The sequence below is a fragment of the Taudactylus pleione genome, unplaced genomic scaffold (assembly GCF_031769625.1).
Source record: "Taudactylus pleione unplaced genomic scaffold, aTauple2 ptg000002l, whole genome shotgun sequence".
NCBI lineage: Eukaryota > Metazoa > Chordata > Amphibia > Anura > Myobatrachidae > Taudactylus > Taudactylus pleione.
In genome coordinates, this window is record NW_028284405.1 from 1923078 (window position 1) to 1948495 (window position 25418).

Sequence of the window (25418 nt, forward strand, 5' to 3'; positions counted from 1 at the left end):
ATAATTGTGCAACATAATTAAACTATTAAAGTGAAAAAAGGTGACGAAGTGAAAAAATTGAAAAGAAATTAATATTATGACTGGGGAAGGTATCGACAGAAATAAAAATGCTGATATAAAAAATATTCAAGTTGATAGAAAGACACCAAAATTAATGTATTCATTCATGCCCACAGGTGTAACTACTCCTAATCTAAAGGTCCATTCACTCTCTTTCCTGAGTAGGGCATTGGTGATGTCTCCACCGCGTATGCCCAATTTGACCTGTTCCAGTCCACAAACTTTAAGATCTTTGTATGATTTTTGATGATGATAGAAGAAGTGTCGAGCCACCGTAGTTAATTTTTTCATTTTCTGCAGATCTGTAGCTGCATTGCGTATGGTGCCTATGTGTTCAAGTACACGTTGTTTTAGGGACCTAGTAGTCATACCCACATATCTCTTGTTGCATGTACACATTATGCAGTAAATGACTCCCTCAGTCTTACAGTTAAAGTAATCTCTGATTCTAATATCTTTGTTGAATCTATCCTTAATCACATTTGTTTTAAAAATATGATTGCATATTTTGCATGAGCCACATGGAAAAGTGCCAGAAATGTCGGATTGTTTGGGAGTTGATTTGAGATAGTGGCTGTGTACTAATTGGTCTTTGAGGTTTCCGGATCGTCTCCAGCCCATGTTCACTCGTTTTTCCAATGCCAGGGCTAAGTCATTATCTGCCAATAAAATTGGCCAATGTTTCTGAATGGCACCTTGTAGCTCCTTCCACTCCCTACAAAAATTAGCAATGAATCTGATTTTCCCACTCTTATCTTTCTTCTTCTTGTTACTGAAAACCAGATTGTTTCTGTTGGTGTGTTGTATCCCTCTCTGGGCTTTTTTGATAGACGTGTTGCTGTAGCCTCTTTCTTTTAGTCTTACTGCAAGATTTTGACTTTGCTGTTTGAAATGAGTATCATCCGAACAATTCCTACGCAACCGCAGGAATTCACCTTTCGGTATATTGTCTACCGTTGGTGGAAAATGCGAGCTGGTTTGGTGGAGGAGGCTATTTGTGGCAGTAGTTTTTCTATAAAGATCAGTTGCGATCATGCCATCATTGTTGACATAGATCATAAGATCTAGGAAGGGTATTTTCTCTTGACTAATTTCATGTGTAAGGATAATGTTAAGATTAATGTTATTCAATGTCGTAATGAATAACAGTAAATCAACATCTCCTTCCCAGATGAGTAGTATGTCATCTATGTATCTTATCCATGTGACAATATGAGATGACAGATTATCATTGTCAACATGAAAAACACATTCCTTCTCCCACCAACCTAGGAAAATGTTGGCATAAGTGGGGGCACATGCAGCCCCCATTGCAGTTCCTCTGGTCTGTAGATATGGTTTGTCATTAAATGTAAAGAGATTATGATATAACACAAATTTTAGTAAGTCAGAGAGGAAGTTGTGAAAGTCTGCCGGACCTTCCATTGACATAAAATATTGTACCGCTTTAATCCCTATATCGTGGGATATGCTCGTATATAATGCTTCAACATCTAATGTTACCAGATACTGATCTCTCTCTAATTTTATGTCATTTATTTTGCGCAGTACATCAGTTGTATCTTGGACATAAGAAGGCAAACTAGTCACATGATGTCTTAGGTGTAAGTCCAAGAAAGTACTGGCTCGTTCTGTCAGGCTTCCCTTCCCAGATACAATTGGTCTTCCCGGTGGAATATCCGTATTTTTGTGTACTTTCGGTAACATGTAAAATGTGGGGATCTTGGGATATTTTGTTTGTAAAAAGGCATGTTCTTGTGGGGATATTGTTTGACCCTTAAGTGCTTGATCAATGATACCATTGTATAGACTTTTATAGTCTTCAATAGGATTGAAGATCAATCTTTGGTAACAATCTTAGAATTCAAGTTGTCTCTTTGCCTCAGTGACATACATCTCTCTCGGCCAAATCACAACATTCCCTCCCTTATCTGAAGGTTTGATAAGGATGTCTTTCCACTCACCAATTTCTTGCAATGCCTTTCTCTCACAGTGGGTTAAATTAGATGAGTATAAAGGTTTTGACATAGTTTTCAAATAGATTTCATCAAATTCTTTAGAGACCATTTTAGTAAAGATTTTTACTTCAGGACATATATTATCATTTGGAAAAAATATTGATTTTTTCTTAACTGATGGTCTGCTGGCAGAATCCCAGGTGGTCTGTCCAGTAATCCCTGATTCATTTTCAAGATCCTGTAATGCAAATAGTGCTTCAATTTCCATTTTTGTTAATAAGGATGGATCATTCAAATCATTGTCAGATCTTAATACTACTCTGTCACAAGTTGGTAACGATGTCATATCCATATTATCAGAACTGTCTTTACTAGCAAACATTTTGCTAAGTAGTAATTTTCTACTGAACAGACGGAGGTCTTTCTCCCAATTAAAGCGATGAAAATGCTGGGTGGGAGAAAAAGATAAACCTTTACTTAGTACTGCATGTTGTGCAGTAGTAAGAATGTCTGTGGAAAGATTGATGATTTTAAGTTGCGAATTGGAGGTTGTGATCGCTGGTATTCCAGACAGTGGTGCTTGATTCAATAACCCCGTGTCTTTCTTGTGAAATATCTCGGGGGTGATGGAGATTCCCACTGATGTCGATCTCTTCCTCTTCTTATGGCTCCTCCTCGTCTTTCTCTGGGTGGTCTTTGTCTGCCCCTTGCTCCCCGAGGATCCCCTAAAAAATGAGGATTGATATTGGTAGTGGATCCTCCCCTATGATTGGAGGGGTGAGAGTTGGATCAGGGTGTTCTTGATTGTCTTCAGTTCCAGAGGATTCTGCCTCTGATGATGTATAAGATCCTGGATTACCGGGAGATTCTCTCCTGGGATGAGTTCTATGCCACCTAAAAGCTTTTCCAGATGAATAATCCCTTTTGTCTCTCGCAAATTTATTTTTCTTGCGATCTATTATGGTTTGTTCGTATGTTGATAGATCCTTTTTAGTTTTCTCAAAGGTATTCTGAAAGTGTATATCACTTTCCCACTGTTCTAGATTTTTACCAAGTCGTTCGATCTCCTTCTCGCATTCTTCCAAAACAGAACAGATGTACGTTACTAACAGGCCATTGAGTCTATCACTCATGAATGGGACTATGTAATTGGTCGGCAGCGGGTACAAAAAGACTGACCTATTGCTTAGGCTATAGGGTTGGGACTGTAAGCAAGCCTCGTATCGGCGAAACGCGTGTCAGACTGACATTTCCGGGTCACGTGATGCGCACATGTGACTCCGGTCTTCCAACTACGCACAGCGGCATGCACTAGCGACACTGACAGCACCGCTGACTACACCAGGACCGCATACTGGACAGGTAAGTGGCGTATACCCCCTGCACTGCCCAGCGCATCAGGGCAGACGGCCACCAAACCTGCCAGTTTAGTCCATACATATTTATATACAATGTGCTGGACCTCCCCTCTCATTTTCATTTGCAGTATACTATATACATCGAGAGGGATAAGAAGCTGATTGCTCTGTATTTCTAATGTGACATAATATCAATGAGGTCCTGCAGGGTGTTTCATGTGCTTTTTCATGTTTTTTGTCTTGGCTAGTTCTTTTTGAAGTTTATCTATGTGAGGTTATTTATATTTTATTAACCTTATGACAGTATTACACACACAATATATGATATAATTTCACATATTAAACTACTTAAATGCATGCAGGCATCCATATTTATATACATGTATTTGCCCAATTTTTCTATCAATTATTACTGCTTCCTATTACAGATATGAGCATGTAAAGTGGAGCAATATGCCTAGACTGTGAATTTTTTGGTAAAATATTGTATTGTGGCTATAGGCACATATAAATATCCATATCAATTTAACATTATCTCGCCTGGCTATCTATTACCCATACAGGAGGTCATATCTCCCTTGATTGAGAGTTATATATGTATTATTTGTTTGTTTGTCAATTGCTGATCTTAAGACTGAGGTATTTGGGGCTAAAGGCACATATAAATACTCACACACTCACAGCGGAGATAATATCTCCCCTGATTGAAATTTATATGTACTATTTGTTTATCTGTCATTCACTAAAATAGGTCAAGATTGTGAGTTATCTGGTTAAATATTGTATTGTGGCCAAAGGCGCATATAAATATTTACATCAATGTAATATTATTCTGCCTGGCTATCTATTACCCACAGCAGGGATAATATCTTCCCTGATTAAGATTCATATATGTATTGCTTGTTCGTTTGTCAATTGCTATAATAATAATTTTAAATATTTATTCATTAAAAGTTAATTTTTATATCTCCAATACCTATAGTGTGCCCCCACATAGAGGCCCTCATTCAGAGCCGTACGCTCTGAGCAGAGCGCACGCTCTGAATGAGGGCCGGCCTCCATGAAAATGGAGCGTCCTCCTGGACGCTCGTATAGCTGTGGGTGACCACCCACAGGCTATACGAGCGTGCAGTTTGATGGCTGCGATGGTCTTGATGGTCTATCAGAGCCAAAATCACTCCCACTGACATCACTAGTGATGTCAGTGGGCCGACTTCTGACGGGAGGCGTTCCCATGGGAACGCCCCCGTCAGGGAGGCACGCCCCTGGCACGCCTACCAAAGGGGGCGTGCTGTCAATCAACATCGACAGCACGCCCCCTTTGATCAGACACAACGAGCGAAGGACTTTCCTTCGCTCGTCGCGTCTGGTGCATGCGCACGACTGAGCTCCCTCCGTCGTGCGCATGCTCAGTCCAGAACATCGACCCACTTGCGAGCGGACAGCCGCTCGCGAGTGGGTCTGAATCAGGCCCAGAGTCTCTTTTTCTTTCACTTCCATGATCTATATGCTATATGCTGACTCTGGGGAGCACCACAAACTTCCTTATTGATAGGTCTATCAGACTGTGGTCTCATGATCCATTATAGGAGTATTATTGCACATGAACATGTGCGTATATATTTAGTTTGTATTAGGTATATTTATGAGATAACATCAACCTTATATTAGTGAGCATCTTCTCAGTGCGGCTCCAGTATTTCTTTTTGTGTTTCCTTGGCATTGCCAGATGATTCCTTGGCATAGAGATCACGGGGGGCAATTTATGCCGCAAACCCCTAAAAGAGAAACAGACACCATATTACCTAAATTACTCCATGAGAACATTATACAATGTAATGAGGCTGATACACGTCATTGGGACACTAGCCCTGATTCAGAGCCGGACGCTCTGAAAGAGTGCTCGCTCTGAATCAGGGCTGTCCTTCTTAATTTTTAGAGCGGCCTCCTGCCCACTCGCATAGCTGTGGGTAACCACCCACAGCTATAGCGAGCGGCCAAAAAGATGGTCGCGATGGTCAAGACCATCGCGACCATCGGGCTTGCGACGAGACCCTTGAGGTAGGGTCTCGTTGCCGCAAGCCCCAGAGTGCTTTCGGCTCTGACTTGTGATGTCATTGGGGCCGGCCCCAGTCGTGCGCATGCGCACTGGGCCAACATAGACCCGCTTGCGAGCGCTCACGAGCGGGTCTGAATCAGGCCCACTGTCCTCATTTTATACTCATCAGTTATTCTATATTATTATACAGAAAAATAAATATATTACAGTGACATTTTAAGTAAAATGTAATGTGCTCTATGATAGTTACTGAGATGCAAAGATTAGTATATGAATGGGATCCATAACTAGATATTATGGCAGAGCTGTAACTAGACATTGTGGTGCCCTGTGTGAGAAGGAGCATCAGTGCCCCCCCCCCCCATGTCATATTTTGATATTACTGTTAGTTTAAAACACTGGAGGGGCCATGGCAAATGATACTGTACCAGTCTGGTCCTGGGGCTCTTGGCTGTTAATATTGTTTGTCCCCATTTTGTGTGTTTAAATGCTGGAAGGTATGTACACAGCGCCTGATTCATCTTGGATCGCAGCTGCTAATACGCACGCAATCAGCCGATTGTTGCATTATGCATATGCATACGTATTGCCGTGCACGTGCGCAAGCTGGCCACTGCGATCAGGACTGCAATCGCAAAGGCTACGCAGTCCCATCACAGAGTGATTGACAGGAAGTGCCATTTGTGGGTAGTGACGGGGAGGTGGTCGGTGAAATGCAGGCATACCAGTGTGTTCACACACTGTTTCAGGGGCGTGCATAAATTAGTCATTGTGAAGCCATACGCAGCCTGAGGCCTCATAGCGTGCGTGGCTGTCAGCAATTTCTGGGTAAGGTCAGGGCTTGTACAAGTGTGTGTATGGGTCCGATGGTACTCGTTTGTACCGATGGTTTCGCTATTCTGCTGAGTATTATGGATGTGTGTATGGTAAAGTGGGCGTCCTTATGTAGTGCTGAGTATTATGGATGTGTGTATGGTAAAGTGGGCGTCCTTATGTAGTGCTGAGTATTATGGATGTGTGTATGGTAAAGTGGGCGTCCTTATGTAGTGCTGAGTATTATGGATGTGTGTATGGTAAAGTGGGCATTCTTATGTAGTGCTGAGTATTATGGATGTGTGTATGGTAAAGTGTGCGTCCTTATGTAGTGCTGAGTATTATGGATGTGCGTATGGTAAAGTGTGCGTCCTTATGTAGTGCTGAGTATTATGGATGTGCGTATGGTAAAGTGGGCACCTTATGTAGTGCTGAGTATTATGGATGTGTGTATGGTAAAGCGGGCGTCCTTATGTAGTGCTGAGTATTATGGATGTGTGTATGGTAAAGTGGGCGTCCTTATATAGTGCTGAGTATTATGGATGTGTGTATGGTAAAGTGGGCGTCTTTATGTAGTACTGAGTATTATGGATGTGCGTATGGTAAAGTGGGCGTCTTTATGTAGTGCTGAGTATTATGGATATGTGTATGGTAAAGTGGGCGTCCTTATGTAGTGCTGAGTATTATGGATGTGCGTATGGTAAAGTGGGCGTCCTTATGTAGTGCTGAGTTATGGATGTGCGTATGGTAAAGTGGGTGTCCTTATGTAGTGCTGAGTATTATGGACGTGCGTATGGTAAAGTTGGCCTCCTTATGTAGTGCTGAGTATTATGGATGTGCGTATGGTAAAGTGGGCACCTTATGTAGTGCTGAGTATTATGGATGTGCGTATGGTAAAGTGGGTGTCCTTATGTAGTGCTGAGTATTATGGACGTGCGTATGGTAAAGTTGGCCTCCTTATGTAGTGCTGAGTATTATGGATGTGCGTATGGTAAAGTGGGCACCTTATGTAGTGCTGAGTATTATGGATGTGCGTATGGTAAAGTGGGCGTCTTTATGTAGTGCTGAGTATTATGGATGTGTGTATGGTAAAGTGGGCGTCCTTATGTAGTGCTGAGTATTATGGATGTGTGTATGGTAAAGTGGGTGTCCTTATGTACTGCTGAGTATTATGGATGTGTGTATGGTAAAGTGGGTGTCCTTATGTAGTGCTGAGTTTGCATTGCAATCGCAGTGGATTAGCTTGTTATCACAGTTGAACTACGTGTGTACACAGTATTGCGATCTGTAGTGAATCAGGCCCATAGATGGAAGAACACAATATATTATTCTCTTTAGGACACCATTCCCTAATAGTACAGGCTGGCAGTAGTGTCCTTACATTACATTACTGACATGAAATCTGTTGTGTAGATGAAAAATATCCCCATTGTGTAATATAGTATAATATATGTGGTTCCAGTGAGTCCCTGAAACTGCTGCATACATACTATACATATTTTATATTAGCTTTTACTATAGGTAAAATGGTGTAACTGTCAGTATGAGGACACTTTGATATGTGTAACCTATTTACCTGCTGTGACTGTGCACTGGAGTCCTGTGTGTTAGAGTGACAATCACACTGGGCCCTTCTATGTAGGATACTGGCACCGGACCTTCCATGCTGCCTGCCGCTGCCGCCGTCTCCTGCACGCCCATGTTCCAACAAACAGCTTCTCTTGGAACTGTGGGAGCTGAGGAGAGACGTCATGACATCTCTCCTGTCCCTGCAGATGGGTCAGGAGGCGGAGCAACCAGAGAGTGACAGGCAGGGCTGCAGCTACAGCAATGTAGCCATGTGCAGTGCTACTAATGTATAGCAGCGGGCGCTCAGTGGCATATAGACATTGCATCGGGCAGCCGGTTCTGCCCTCAGGGCATGTTACACCCTAGTTACGGCCCTGTTATGGTCTATGATGAACATTTAAATAGAACTAGCTAAAAATATTTCATAATAATCTATTCTTATCTATAAATAACTATTTTTCATTATGTTCAATTTTTATCCATAATTCCCATTGTAACATATTGTTCATGTGATATCAGCACAAAGTACGTACGTGCATCTCATAAGACCAATGTCCCTGGTACTGAGCCTGTTGTCCTTCTAGTATTGTCCTATGGAAAATAATACAGAAATAGTACAGTTACTATTGTGTCTGGTATATGTTGTGCATCAGTTATTCAATGAATTATAGTTTGTAAGTATAAACCACTATTTGTTCCTATTGTTCCCAGGTCACTTCCTTTGCCTAATCTGCATTCCAGTCCTATGTAATATACACCCCTCCATTATAGCATACCCCAAGGCAGACTTTCTTTTTTTTTTAATATTGCACAGCTGTAAAGACCAGCATATGTACACATGTCCCAGCATGGTAACTTGTGGGGTAACAACAATTTGTATTGCTGTGATGTAGATTGTTAGTCCACAACTATGATAAACAGAACCCATAAACTTTTAATTACATGGTACAAGAATACCTGGAGGACGAGTCTCAGCTGAACATTGGTTGCTCTGGCGCCTTCAGGGATCTTGTGGGCCAGACTTAGATGGTGCGCCTTCACCTGCAGGAGGAAGGATGGACAGCAGAGAGTTAATTACTGGGCACCGACACACTCAGAGTACACAAGGAGACAGGAGATTATGGATGGGTAACCTACGTGTCCTCACACAGACATGTAATACCACAGGTGTAGCTTTTATGATTGACTGAGCCTGTAGTAGAGATTTTTTTACATATTTTAATTGGCAGCTGAATTTCAAACAGAATTTCAGTATTTATTTATATAAAACTACAATGTATGACTAGATATAGTATATATAATTGGAATATATTTGTTTTACTAGTTTTATCTGGAAGTTTTTCAAGCCTTTGTTCACATTTCTTAGTTTTATATATTTAGCTTATCTTATTTTCAATTATTCAATTCAGCGCACTGTTAAGTCAGAGAATGACGGTTCTTGTGACTTAACATAAGTGTTTAGTCGCGAGAACCGGCATTTTCCGACTAAAGTGGCGGCCACAAGGCTTTTATTGCACTTTTGTCGGGTTTCTCCTCGCACCCCCAGGAGGGTGCGACAAGAAATCCTTTAGTCGGGCCAAACATCAGGCTGAATGGAATAGCTCTGGGAGCTCCCTCCGGGGCTACTCATCATTGCTTTGATTTGAATCGTGGCTATGGACTTGTTCACTACCAATTATTTTTATTTCATTTACAACATATAAGATGTAAATGTCAGTGTAATAAGCATTACATTGTATGACAAAACATATATAAATACTAGGACATAAAGGAAAAGGTAAGTAACCACAATGACACTCAAAGCACTTACCTCAGGTACTGCCAGGTGTTTTCTTGGCATAGTGATCATGGCCTCAGGTACTGCCAGGTGTTTTATTGGCATAGTGACCACGGCCTCAGGTACTGCTAGGTGTTTTATTGGCACAGTGACCATGGCCTCAGGTACTGCTAGGTGTTTTCTTGGCCTAGGGACCACGGCCTCAGATACTGCCAGGTGTTTTCTTGGGAAAGGGACCACGGCCTCAGGTACTGCCAGGTGTTTTCTTGGCAGAGGGACCACAGGGGGCAGTTTATGCAGCGAAGCACTAAAAAGAGAAAACAGACACATTTTAACCTAAAAGACTCCATGAGAATGTAACAATAGCTAAGATTAGTATAATTTAATAATGTACCCACAGCTACATATTATGGTGTATTATGATTAACATTTATATAGTAATAGCTAAAAAAATACTTCATCACAATCTATTCTTATCTACAAATGACAGTAATTTTTATAATTTTACATTTTTATCCATAAATCATATTGTTACAGGTTGAGTCTCCCATATCCAAATATTCCGAAATACGGCATATTCCGAAATACGGAATATTTTTAGCATGACTGGGAAAGTGAAACCTTTGCTTTCTGATGGTTTAATGTACACAAACTTTGTTTAAAGCACAAATTATTAAAACTATTGTATAAAATAACCTTCAGGCTCTGTGTATAAGGTGTATATGAAACATAAATTAATTTCATGTATGTACACAAACTTTTTTTGATGCACAAAATTATTATAAATATAGTATAAAATGACCTTCAGGTGTATATAACACATAAATGCATTCTGTGTTTAGATTTGGGTCCCATTCCCAAGATATTTCATTATTTTATGCAAGTGAATAGGAGTATTATACAGTGAGTCCATAGCTCTATAAGAGATACTTACAGTCATTTGATGGTCCTTAGGATGGTTATTTTCCTCCTTCATCTTAAAATCATTTTATCCACTCAGAAATGAGAAGAGAAATATCTGTACTGTCACTAGTCCAGCAATATCAGATATGACACAGGAAGCATCCAGCTGCCTTATTATACCCATCATACCTTAAATAGTGGCATCATCAGCTACCACTATGACATCACTAGGTGCCCTGGCAGGGGGCTGCTATGTATCTCAGGCAGGGCATTGGGGGTTAATAGTAAATACAATGTAATGATTACATGTCAGTAAATCAATACACATAATTAAGATGAGCAGAAATGTAATCATTACACACAGCAATGATGTGTATTATCTGTGCGCTGTGTGTGTCTGTGATACATTCAGGCCCATACTATGCATCTGTGGAAACATATACAGAGTGAGGCTCATGTAGTGTCGGACGTACAGCTATTGTGCTGAGTGAGATACACATTTTTATACTGCATCTACTTACCATAAACAGTGCATATAAGTCTGTATTAAAATTTTTACACTTCATACTTACAGTTGCTTACTCTCCCGAGACGGCCGGGAGCTTTTCCAAAAATTGGGTGCCACTCCCGGCTCCCTGCAATAGTAGGCAAGTCTCCTAGAATGGCCGCTTCCCCCCCTGCACCCGGTAGCACTTAGCGAGCAAAAGTGGGCAGTCCAGGGACGGATGACGCAATTTGCGCTGAATCGTAGCAACGCCCCCTGCTTTACTATGCCGGTAATATCAGCCAGGATGATGCCATCACGCTGGCATACACCCACACCACCCACTTAAGTGCCACAACACCTCCTGCTGCACCGACCTGGCTGCCCCCTTCCGGAGGGGGCTGCCAGAAAGTCAGTAAGTATGCTTATGATTACTTAGGCGCTGGAGCAGTGGCATGAGGAAGGGAAGGAAAGGGGGCGTGTTCTCATAATTATGACCAGTGGCGGCTCCAGAGATAGGGCTGCAGCGCAGTCCACAATTCAAATAGGGGGACCACATCAACTGTCATTTCAAATGCTGCCAAACATAGATGGCTGGGACCAGTGGCGGGCTGGGCCGGGGGGCAGGGTGCCATGTGCCCCCCGGGCCGCAGCGTCATGCGGGCCGCGGGCAGTCTGTGTCACTGTGACACAGACTGCACCGCGTGTGTAGCTCTTACCGGACGGAGTTCGGTCAGCGCTACACAAGTGACAAACACACAGTCGCCGGCTCTGGCAGCTGTGTGTTTGTTGGAAGCAGCAGCCAATGAGAGTCTGTCAGACTCTCATTAGCTGCTGCTGCGCCCACTGCAGGAGCCGCTCCATGTTCCATCTCCCGCAGTGGGCAATGGGAGAGGTGTAATGACATCATATGACGTCTCTCCCATAATGCCCGGGAAGGACAGACGGAGGAGCGGATGGCGACGGCGGGTATTCAGGTAAGTGTTTTTTGTTTTGTTTTTCACTACGTGTGTCTACTGGGGGGGAGGCTGGCACTACAAGGGGGAGACCACTACTGGGGGCACCACAAGGGGGGAACCACTACTGGAGGCACTGCAAGGGGGGGACTACTACTAATGGGGGCACTACAAGGGGGGGGGACTACTGGTGGCACTACAAAGGGGGAACCACTACTGGAGGCACTGCAAGGGGGGGGACTACTACTAATGGGCGCAATACAAGGGGGGGGACTACTACTACTGGGGGCACTACAAAGGGGGAACCACTACTGGACTGGAGGCACTACTACTGGGGGCACTACAAGAGGGAGACCACTACAGGGGGTACTACAAGGGGGATATCACTACTGGAGGCACTACAGGGGGGGGCACTACAAGGGGGGACCACTACTGGGGATTATAACTGGGGGCACTACACTGGGGGGATTACTACTGGGGGCACTACAAGGGGGGGACTACTATTACAAGGGGGGACTACTACTACTAGGGGCACTACAAGGGGAGGGGACAACTACTAGGGGCACTGCATAGGGGGGAGGGGACTACTACTAAGGGCACTACATAGGGGGGAGGGGACTACCACTGGGGGCACTGCATCGAGGGACCACTGCTGGGGGCTCTATAAAAAGGGCAATACTGGGGGTACTGCATAGGGGGGATTCTACAACTGGGGCCACTATTTAAGGGGCCCTGCATAAGGGTTACCACTATTGGGGGCACTGCATGGGGTGTGGACTGCTACTGGGGGCACTATAAAAGGAGCACTGCATAGGGGGTACCACTAATGGGGGCACTATATAAGGTTCTTACTACTGGGGGCACAAGGGGCATTGCACAGGGGGGACCACTACTGGGGGCACTGTATAAGGGGCACTGCATAAGGGGATCACTACTGGGGGCACTACTGGAGGCCTGCATAAGGGGATCCTCTCCTGGGGCACAGGGGGGCACTGCATATGGGCACTACAACGGGTCTGTTCCTAATATTTATTTTTACTTTACATTAATCCCTGGAACACTTGAGAGGGGGGGCGCCGTAGCACGCATGTTCTTCGGGCACCCTGGCTACACGCTACCCCTCTGCCAGGGCTGCCTGCATGCATTTGCCCCCCAGGCTAAAAATTGCCAGCCAGCCCCTGGCTGGGACTCACTGGCAGTTGGTGTGGCTCCCCTATTTTAATTTTGGAGTGCACTGCAGCCACACCCCAGGAGCCACCACTGATTATGACTAATGCAGACCTGAAGGCAGATACACCTGCCTTGAGATGTATCTCTTGCAGTGGCTGGTGTGCTGGTGCAACCATACACAATGATGGTGATGACCAGCAGCACCAGCTGGTCACTTCTGATTGGCTGATTCTGTACTGAGCTCTCCAGCTAATAGAGCTTCACGGGTCTGCTTACTAAGCCTTGGATGGAGATAAAGTCGACGGAGGTAATGATTGGCTGGTACCTTATCTCCATTCACTTTATCTCCATCCAAGGCTTGGTAAATAGACCCCTTAATCATTAGTATCTCAGCTATGTTATATCAGGTCATCAATTCACATTACTTATACTGGGCATACACTATATAATTATCTGTCAGATATCTGTCCAAAGGAAAGAAACAGGGAAAGAAACTCTGTTATGCGAGCACTCTTATACTCTATTGTCAAAGACAGGACACAGATATGTGTCCTTAAAAAATAACCTTTATTACAAATGTCTAAAAAAACATGAACTTACACATGAAATCCAAATAAGTATATAAAAAGTGCAATACTAAATACATAAGACAATACACACAATAATTACAATAAATAACACCCTGAGACTGGCGAAATATTAGACAGTGTATATGGTATATTATTATTATTATTATTGTGAATAAACATATAATCTTATAGCAGTAGTACCTATAAATACATCCTTCATAAATGGATAGTGGGTATGGAAGTATTTAGAAAAGTCCAGGCATAGGGTTGTCACTTCTCATTCTACTGCTCCTCACCTATGCTAAAAGCTATCTATGAGGAGTGAGAGATTACCGGAGAACAAATTGCCTGTGGAAACAACAGACTAACAGGGACGTTGCTTATATTTCATTTCTGCTGTCGAGTGTCATACATAAAGCTTCGGACACACAATGAGAGAATTACTTTAATGAGATAGCCCGCGGTTAATAGAAAATTCAGAAGATACGGACAGTGTGGACAGGGTGTCACATTAGTACATATGGTTAATACATAGAATAATAATAATGATCATAACCATCTATCATGTAGATAACATATTATTCATTCATTACTGAAAGAACCTTCCGTATTGGCTGTATTCTCAAAACACAAACCTACTAAATATTCGGAATATCATAGATGAATTGGATAGTAATAATGAGAGCACTTGTTATGGAGATAAATGGATCTTAGAAATCACAGGTGCTGTATTCTGGTATTCAAAATGTATGACACTCAATTAATTACCACTGTTGGTATATAACATTGGATAAGGATATCCCATCAGACGTATGCAGTTTATACTTCTTGCATACAACGGCAAAAAAGACAGTACATATATTGATATCCATAAGAATCACTTATAATAACCTGAGACAGTTCTAATTAGATAGTAGAGATCCTGTTAGACATATATTGTCTGTATTCTTATGTAATATGTCAGACACAGTAATTAGATGAGTTAATGTCACCGTGAATCGCCTATGATAACAGGAGATAGTTCTCCGATATCACATGCCTAGTAAATGAAACTATAACAAGGGTATCCAGAGTGATAGATACGGCTACCTCATATATTACATCTCACACATGACGCAACCCCCTTTGATATAAGGGGTAGTTATAGTAAGTGTGTACAAGTTCAAACAGTGTCCTTAATAGGACTGAATACAGTTTAAAAAATATATATACAATAAACACTGTCGGCACCACAGTAATCTCTGAAGCATATAATATAATCATATGCAGTCTACTGACTCTATATAATGATAATGCCTATGCACCGCTGTCTCCTACTCATGCTCCACGGAAATAGGGAACAAGTGAGAGGAGCAGCGTGAAAATAAAATGATATGAGGCGTGCTGATGTCCCTGGGAACAGAGATACAAACAGTCACTAGGTGTAGAAATACATATCTAAAAAAATATACATGCTGTAATGCGCTAGCTGTACACGCTAAGAGTAGTAGAATAACTGGATAAATACAAAGATACAATCCCACTTGGGTACAAACTTGCTAGGGGGATGCCGCGTGCTGCGCAGCCACGAGCATCCGTCTCTCCCAACGCGCATTTTGCCGGTAGCTTGGTCACGGGGGTAACTACAGGAAGAGAATTCCTGTGTCATATAGTGCTAGGGAGGGGAACTGACCAATCGTTTAAGAGTAGGGTCCAGATTGACATGCCACTCAGCCTATCAGTGTAATTAAACACTGATTTCGGCAAGGACTGAAACATATTGCAAAGTTAACCTTATGTGTGCCTGCTGTTTGTAATTAGACATTGATTCAATAGGAGCACCAGAGAAAGTCCTGTATAATCTTATGAGTATGAAAAGAGGCACAAATACTTTAAACTATATGAGCTTTCAAAATATGAGAAGAGGCACAAGTACTTAAACCATTTGATAAAGATGAATATAAAGGTACTGCAATAATATTAATAAGTCATATAATAATACAGGATTATGATAAAGTCTAGAGAAAATTATTTTGAAAATAAAATAAATTGTAAATAGGGATAAGAAAAAATATATGAGACTGAAAAAAATATAAACAAAAATAAAAATAAAAATACAATGTATGTAAAAGATCAAATATACATATATGATGTGTGTGACCATAATGTGCTATGATAAAAATAATAAAAGTGGGTGAAAATTGAGAAGAGGAAAAATATGCTGTGCACAAAGTCAGTTTTAGAGAAAATCCAAATAATAAATAATTGTTGGTATGACGTGAGTGAAGTGATAACATGATTACTAAAAATTATTAAAGTGACTGTGATAAAGGAGAGATAAGATATACCTATTTTAAAAGTGTTCCTCAACTACGTACGCAGTGGATATCATGCCCTAGTGCAGTGATTTTCAACCTTTTTTAACTCGCCGCACACTACACAAGATTTTAAAATTGCCAAGGCACACTATCCGGCGATGCGGTGTGCGCGGACTATGAAAAAACACACTACATTAGTTCCCACAGGAACAAAACACACTACATTGGCCCCCACAACAATAAAAAACACACTACATTGGCCCCCACAAGAATAAAACAATCCCATTGGCTGGCCTAACAGAAAAAAAAACCACATTGCTCCCCACAAAAAAAACAACCATACCACATTGCGCCCCACAGAATTGCTCCCCACAGAAAAAGAAACCTATGGCTGGCCCCACAGAAACAAAAAACAAAACAAAACACATTGTTCCCCACTAAATAGGCAAATATATGGCTGGATAACATATGGCTGGTTCTCACAAAAAAAAATGACATGACTGGTTCCCACGAAAAAATAAACTATGGCTGGTACCCACGAAGAAGAAAAAAAATGTCTGGTCACAAAACCCACATTTCTTCCCCCCTTGTCACTCACACTGCAGCAGGATCGCGTGCGGGCGGGCTTCCAGGCAGGCTGCAGAGCCTGCCTGGACAGAGCACGGGCTGGCTGATTGGCGCAGGGCGTTGGCTGGCAGAGCGGGCTGGAGGGCAGTGGACAACACGGCATGCGTGACCTGTGATGTCACGCCGCCGCATCTTTGCAGGTCACTACCTGGTCGCGCCTGAGTCTCCCAGCCCCGCGGCACACTTCACAACCGGCCACGGCACACTAGTGTGCCGCGGCACACCGGTTGAAAACCGCTGCCCTAGTGTGTAAATATTAATATGTCATGTCTCTGACTGATGAGTGAAGAGATGGTGAGTGACATGCAGATATAAGGGGGGAGAAAGGGGAAAAAAGGGGGGGGAAAGAGGGAAGGAGAGAGGAAAAGAATTGGGGGGCTGTTAAATCTATAATGCAATGATCACAGAAAGTATGTAGGTAAAGCTGAGTGTTTGCAAAGCCTGCACTGTTGGCTTGCAAACACTATCAAAATTATAAGAATGGGGCATAGCTATTATACTCATTCAAACCTCCAGGTGTGAGGGTACCCAGTCTGAATATCCATTCAGTTTCTTTTCTCAATAAGATCATGTTGACATCACCTCCTCTTATACCCATCTTCACTCTCTCCAGACAGTAAGCTTTAAGTTTCCCGGGGTCGCTATTGTGTTGATATAAAAAGTGTTTGGCTACCGAGGTGATCTTCTTCATTCTGTCCACATCTGTCCGGGCATTTCGTATATTACCTACATGTTCAAGTATACGTGATTTCAGTGCACGTGTTGTCATCCCCACATATCTCTGATTGCACTCACATTGCAGGCAATAAATGACCCCTGAGGTATTGCAGTTGAAGTAATCTCGTATATATACATTCCTGCCAAATTTGTCTTGAATCTGAGTATTTTTATCATATATGCACAGGCTTTGCAACCTCCACAGGGAAAAGTACCTTCAGCTTTGGATTTCTTTCTAGGGAACTGTTCAAAATGACTGTGGGTAAGGAGATCTCCCAAATTCCTAGCTCTTCTCCAACTCATTGAGACGTTTTCATCAAGATGTAACCTTAAATCTGCATCTAGTAAGAGGATTGGCCAGTGTTTTAGTATGATACCTTTAAGCATTTTCCACTCTTTACAGTAGTCTCCAACAAACCTTAGTTCTTTGTGTTCTGTTCTGTGATGTCCTTTGGGTTCTGGAAAGACTAAAGTGTCCTTGTTGATCTGGGACACCAGGTATCTGGCTTTCTTTATTGCCCGATTGCTATATACTCTAGCTCTCAATCTCAGAGAGAGAGCTTCGCATTGTGTGATGTAATCAACTTCATTAGAGCAGTTGCGTCTCAGGCAAAGGAACTCTCCTTTCGGGAGATTGGAGATCGTCGGTGGAAAATGGCAACTGCTTTCATGAAGCAGGCTGTTAGTTGCAGTTGGTTTTCTGAACAGATTCGTGGTCATCTCACCAACTGTATTTTTGCCTATTTTTAAATCCAAAAAGGAAATTGTTTGTTTACTGATCTCCCAGGTCAATTTTAGATTCAATTCATTCATGTTAAGGGTTTTCATGAATTCTACGAATCCATATTCTTCTCCTCCCCATATAACAAAGATGTCATCAATATACCTAAGCCATTGTATGACATTTTGGGTATACTTGTCATTAGTCTCCGAGAAGACCACCTCCCGCTCCCACCAACCAAGAAATAGGTTGGCGTATGTGGGAGCACATGTGGAACCCATGGCTGTTCCCCTGGTTTGTAGATAGAACTTATTCTGAAAAGTAAAATAGTTTTTATGGAGAATGAAGGATAATAATCTGATCAAAAATTTGTTAAAATCACTTCTGTTGTCCATCTCTAGAAAATATCTAACTGCATGTAGGCCTTCTTGATGTCTTATGGAGGTGTAAAGTGATTCCACATCTATAGAGGCAAGCAGATGGTTCTCCTCTAATTTAACATCTTGTATCTTCTGCAAGACGTCTCTGGTATCTTTGAGGTAGGAGGGTAAGGAGAGTACATGGTCCCTCAAATGCATATCCACAAATTTACTGCCCTCTTCAGTCAAACTACCTATACCCGACACTATGGGTCTACCTGGTGGATTGTTGATGTTCTTGTGGACTTTCGGTAGTGCATAAAATGTTGGTATTTTAGGAAATTTAACTTGTAAAAAATCTGATTCGTTCTTAGTGATAGTCCCCTTCTGAAAGGCTTCTTGTATCAATCCTTTATAGAGAGATTGAAAATTCTGTCGGATTGAGCAGTAATATTGTGTAGCAGGAGGAATCACTCAACTGTTTGGAGATCTCTTTTACATACATTTCCACAGGCCATAGTACAACGTTGCCCCCCTTGTCAGAAGGTTTGATGATAATGTGTTTCCAATTTTGCATGATCTTCAATGCCAATTTTTCAGGTTCCGTTAGATTATGCCTGTGAAAAGTAAACGATTGTGTCTCTCCTGCAATGCATCCAGATCTCTGGATACTAATTCCATGAGGATCTGGACTTATGCACAAGTATTTTCTGGAGGAAAAAATGTAGATTTACCCCTACAGAAAGGTCTCATCTTCCGTATTCCTGGGGTAACTCTGGATTCTTCCGCTAGTTCTTCCAATATGGCTAGGGCTTCCAAATCCATCATGCTATCTAAATTCATTGTATCAGAGTCCATGATGGAAGAAACTATATTTCCTTCTGTTTGTGGGGTAAGGAGATCTCTTGTCTCCTTAGTCTTTTGTTGATTTATGAAAAATTTCTTTAGCAGTAATTTCCTCCTGAACAAATGCAAATCTTTCTCCCATGAGAAACGATGAAAAGTGGTCATTGGGGAAAAGGAAAGTCCTTTTTTAAGTAAAGAGATTTGTGCTGGTGATAAGATTTCATTCGATAAATTGATGATCTTCAGTTCATCCTCTTGAGAAGTTTCCATTATCTCCGTCTGTTGGTTCTGCATGATTGTCTGGGTGGAAGTGGGTCCCATTTTTGGGTACCCCTTCCTTTTCTTCCGCCCCCTCCTCGTTGGCCTCCTATACAATATCTCCCTCTTGAATCTGCCAAATCCTCTAAAAAAGGAACAGCAGAGTTGAGGGAATGGGATCTGGAGTCTGTTCTCACATCAGAGAATTCATCCATGCCTGAAGACTCCGCTTCGGAGGATGAATAGTTATAACTATCATTCCTATGATGTGTTTGTTCAGTTCTTAGATTCCATTTAAAGATTTTACCTGTCAAGAAGTCTCTTTTATCTCTGGAAAACTTCTTCCGTTTTCTTTCTATTATCACCTTTTCGTAGTTATCCAAATCTTTTTTATGTTTGTCAAAGCACTTCTGAAAGTGCTGATCTTGTTCAAATATTTGGAGTTTCTTTCCCATGCCCTCTATTTCTTTCTCCACCTCCTCCAATACCAAAAGGTTGTGTTTAATAAGGACTGTCATGAGATCTTGTGCACATTTAAGAAGACAAGATTCCCATACTTTTTGAAGGTTGGATGTGATAAGATTGAAGGAAGGGAAAATTTTAGGTCTCAGACCCCGTGGTGATAACTTCTGTTTTTGATAACTTTCAAGGGTAGTGAGATCCCAATTCACCCTCAGTTGTTTATGTAATAACAACTTAAGTTGTGAGAAATCTTCATCCCAATTGATATTCGCACTTTCATTGTCTCCTGGTAATGAAAAAATGCTGTCCAGGTCTTCATGGGTCCTTCTTTTGGTTGTCAATCCTCTTTCAAATTGAAAGTAGACATTTGATGTGCAGTATAAGAATTATGTAAAGGTAAGATGAATCTATATAATAATTCTAAAGAGAAGATCAAATATCGGACGCCGTGATGACACTGTCAAGAAACCGAGTTGCCTCGGTAGAACAATGATTTACAATATAGGGAGTAAGGGACGGGAAGACTAGTCACACAGGCAAAAAATGAATATATGAAAATATAGATAATGGTAAAAGAACACCTATATGTACATGTATCTGCACATATTCGAATGTACCACTTCTCTCACTAAATTATACTGCGAATGAAGCAGATTATATATAGGAGGGGTGGTGGTGCTCGCTAGAGTCATATAACTATCAGAAAGAAGGAAACAAGGAAAGAAACTCTGTTATGCGAGCACTCTTATACTCTATTGTCAAAGACAGGACACAGATATGTGTCCTTAAAAAATAACCTTTATTACAAATATCTAAAAAAACATGAACTTACACATGAAATGTCCAATGAAATCCAAATAAGTATATAAAAAGTGCAATACAAAATACATAAGACAATACACACAATAATTAACACCCTGAGACTGGCGAAATATTAGACAGTGTATATGGTATAGTCAGATTATTGTGAATAAACATATAATCTTATAGCAGTAGTACCTATAAATACATCCTTCATAATGGATAGTGGGTATGGAAGTATTTAGAAAAGTCCAGGCATAGGGTTGTCACTCCTCATTCTACTGCTCCTCACCTATGCTAAAAGCTATCTATGAGGAGTGAGAGATTACCGGAGAACAAATTGCCTGTGGAAACAACAGACTAATGGTGCGTACACACTGGGCGATTAAAGTGGGCGACTGAACGATAACGATATCGTTATCGTTCAGTCGTCCACTTTATCGTCCATTTTTAACACAAAAAAGATGGACGACGACGCGCGTTCCCGCGGGTCGTTCGTCATCATCGTTCATCGCGCTGACATGCAGGCCAACCTGACGACCTCGTCAGGTTGTTGCATGTCAGGGAATGGGTGAGAGAGCCCGGCGCTGAACGATATCGCTAATGATATCGTTCAGCGGCTGTGCTCAATGTCATGAACGACATTGAGCACAGCCTGCCGGGGACACACTAGACGATATCGCTCAGGGAGCATATCGTCTAGTGTGTATGCACCTTTACAGGGACGTTGCTCATATTTCATTTCTGCTGTCGAGTGTCATACATAAAGCATCGGACACACAATGAGAGAATTACTTTAATGAGATAGCCCGCGGTTAATAGAAAATTCAGAAGATACGGACAGTGTGGACAGAGTGTCACATTAGTACATATGGTTGATACATAGAATAATAATAATGATCATAACCATCTATCATGTAGATAACATATTATTCATTCATTACTGAAAGAACCTTCCGTATTGGCTGTATTCTCAAAACACAAACCTACTAAATATTCGGAATATCATAGATGAATTGGATAGTAATAATGAGAGCAATTGTTATGGAGATAAATGGATCTTAGAAATTACAGGTGCTGTATTCTGGTATTCAAAATGTATGACACTCAATTAATTACCACTGTTGGTATATAACATTGGATAAGGATATCCCATCAGACGTATGCAGTTTATACTCCTTGCATACAACGGCAAAAGAGACAGTACATATATTGATATCCATAAGAATCACTTATAATAACCTGAGACAGTTCTAATTAGATAATAGAGATCCTGTTAGACGTATATTGTCTGTACTCTTATGTAATACGTCAGACACAGTAATTAGATGAGTTAATGTCACCGTGAATTGCCTATGATAACAGGAGATAGTTCTCCGATCTCAATAATATTGTAATTATTGTGTGTATTGTCTTTGTATTTTTGTATTTAGTATTGCACTTTTTATATACTTATTTGGATTTCATTGGACATTTCATGTGTAAGTTCATGTTTTTTTAGACATTTGTAATAAAGGTTATTTTTTAAGGACACATATCTGTGTCCTGTCTTTGACAATAGAGTATAAGAGTGCTCGCATAACAGAGTTTCTTTCCTTGTTTCTTTCTTTCTGATACAGGTTGAGTCTCCCATATCCAAATATTCCGAAATACGGAATATTCCGAAATACGGAATACTTTTAGCATGACTGAGAAAGTGAAACCTTTGCTTTGTGATGGTTCAATGTACACAAACTTTGTTTAAAGCACAAAATTATTATAATACAGTATAAAATAACCTTCAGGCTGTGTGTATAGGGTGTATATGAAACATAAATGAATTTCATGTATGTACACAAACTTTTTTTGATGCACAAAATTATTAAAAATATTGTATAAAATGACCTGCAGGCTGTCTGTATAACGTGTATATAACACACATATGCATTCTGTGTTTAGATTTGGGTCCCATTCCCAAGACATTTCATTATGGTATGCAATTATTCCAAAATACGGAATATTCTGTTATCCAAAATACCCCTAGTCCCAAGCATTTTGGATAAGGGAGACTCAACCTGTAGTTATAGGACTCTAGCGAGCACCACCAACCCTCCTATATATAATCTTCGTCATTCGCAGTATAATTTAGTGAGAGAAGTGGTACATTCGAATATGTGCAGATACATGTACATATAGGTATTCTTTTACCATTATCTATATTTTCATATATTCATTTTTTGCCTTTGCGACTAGTCTTCCCGTCCCTTACTCCCTATATTGTAGATATCTGTCCAATCCGGCTGGTTGGAATGAAAACCTGGTAATGTACGGGAGCAAAGACCATATGGGTGATTGTTATTTGATTCTCTGATAGGCATCCGCATAGCAATACCACCACTGGCTAAATTATTGGCTGTGATACATTTATGCATTTCATATATGGTTTTATAATGCAGTTTGGCTGGTGCAGCAAGTGGTGTAGGGGATTGCAAACCTCAGTACTCAGGCTCGGGCTGGGCTGCCGGGGATTCGGGGGATTCCCTGGTGAGCCCCAGTGATTTATAGCCGCTCCCCCTGCTGCAGGAGGATGGAGCCTAGCCCATGTCACCGGCGCCGTGTTACAAACTGCAGCTTATTGCCAAGCAGTCAGTTTAGGTGAGCCATAGTTGCCTACCTTTGCTGTCTCTTTCCCGGGAGAAGCCCTGGGAGGAGAGGCAGATGGGTGGTGCGGGGGCGGGGCCTAACAAATCACATCATTAAGCCCCGCCCCTCATGGTAAAATGCCCACAATTGGCTTAAATTTAAATAGGGGGCAGAGCCAAATGATGCAAATTGTGTCATTAAGCCCTGCCCCCTGCATGGACACCCACGATCACCACGAAAATTCTCCTATTTCTGCCCACTTCACCAGGAAGTGGGCAGAATGTGGGAGAAATGCCTACCCTTCCGAGGGTGCGGGGGGTTACCCGAAAAATCGTGAGCCTCCCGCGAAAACCGGGAGGGTAGGCATGTATGAGTTGAGCTGACCCTGTGATTGCAGGCTGTGGGGAACGTGTGCGCTGGCTTCAGGTGAAGTCTTGGGGGAGGAGTCATTGCAGTGCAGACGTTCTCTTGCCGGGCAGTCAGAGAGGCTCCCTGTTCACTGACCCGGCTGACAGACAGCTGGGAGGTTTGCAGGAGGTGAGCGCTGGCTTATATTTATGTTGTGGCAATCTGTATGTATTATAAAAGCAGCAGCTGCCCGCTGATTCCTGTGGTAATGTCACGTGCAGCCAGCTGGGGGAGGAGCCCAGGCTGCACAGACACAGAGCAGAGGAGCCAGGTCCATTCATCACTGAGAGACATATCCTCCCTCTGGGTAGGTAAGTGCAAGTGGTGGTCCGAAAAATGTTTAAGTGTTATCTAAGAAGGTTGGTATATGTATATGGGGGAGGAGAGGGGTGGTTTTTATTTTTTCTGGGGGGAGGGGTGCTGTATTTTAATATTGTCTATGGTGGGGGTGGTGTATTAGTGTGTGTGGGGGTGTATTAATATTGTGTGTGTGTGAAGGTTGTATTCACATTATCTGTGGGGCACTCATGCTCTCTGTATTATATTATGTGCACTGTGACACTCTATTATATAGTGAGCACTGTGACACTCTATTATATAGTGAGCACTGCGACACTCTGCATTATATGGTGGGCACTGCGATACTCTCTGCATTATATGACGGGCACTGCGACATGCTCTGCATCATATGGCGGGCACTACGACACGCTCTGCATTATAGGGTGGGCACTACAGCACTTTCTGCATTATATGGTGGGCATTGCAGCATTCTGGGTTATATGGTGGGCACTGCGGCACTCTGCATTATATGGTGGGCACTGTGGCACTCTGTATTTTATGGCAGTCACTGCGGCACTCTGTGTATTATGGCAATCACTGCAACACTGTATTATATAGTGGGCACTACTGCCCTCTGCATTATACGGTGGGCACTGAGGCACTCTGCATTATATGGCGGGCACGCTGGCACTCTCTGTATTATATGAATGTCACTGCGGCACTCTCTGTATTATATGGCGGTTACTGCAGCACTCTCTATATTATATGGCAGTCACTGCGGTACTCTGTGTATTATATGGCGACCACTGCAACACTGTATTATATGGCGGGCACTGTGACACTCTACATTATTTGGTGGGCACTGCGACAGTCTCTGCATTATATAGTGAGCACTGCAACACTCTCTGCATTATATGGTGGGCACTACAGCGCTCTCTGCATTATATGGCAGACACTGCAGCACTCTCTGTTTTATATGGTGGTCACTGCGGCACTCTGTGTATTATATGGCGATCACTGCAACACTGTATTATGTGGTGGGCACTGCGACACTCTACATTATTTGGTGGGCACTGCAACACTCTCTGCATTATATGGAGGGCACTGTGACACACTGCATTTTATAGTGAGCAATATAAACACTCTCTACATTATATGCATTATACTGCACCGTGGCACTCTGTATTATATGGCGGGCACTGTGATTCTCTTTGTATAGTATAGCGGTGACTGCAATGCTCTGTGATGGGTGAGGTAGTGTACTACAGGCAGCAATACTTAGCCATTGAGTAGTGACACAATTGAGCCTGCATGCTCCAATGAAAAATGTAGATACCCCAGAACC

The 25418-nt window shown here is 42.0% G+C and overlaps 1 protein-coding gene across 4 annotated transcripts in view; it reads right to left on the bottom strand.

Annotated features, from left to right (window-relative positions):
* The window catches only part of LOC148543461 (uncharacterized), a 61403-nt gene extending 46123 nt beyond the window's left edge, over window positions 1-15280 (bottom strand). For all 4 annotated transcript variants that reach the window (XM_088442698.1, XM_088482175.1, XM_088482638.1 and 1 more), the window contains exons 1-5: window positions 15212-15280; window positions 9628-9901; window positions 8775-8858; window positions 8351-8408; window positions 5038-5154 (exon numbers count right to left, since the gene is read on the bottom strand). In XM_088442698.1, coding sequence (XP_088298824.1) covers window positions 8358-8408; window positions 8775-8858; window positions 9628-9901; window positions 15212-15270 — 468 coding nt within the window. In that variant the 5' untranslated portion in view covers window positions 15271-15280 and the 3' untranslated portion in view covers window positions 5038-5154; window positions 8351-8357. The remainder of the gene's footprint in view (window positions 1-5037; window positions 5155-8350; window positions 8409-8774; window positions 8859-9627; window positions 9902-15211) is intronic.
* Window positions 15281-25418: the final 10138 nt, after the last annotated feature.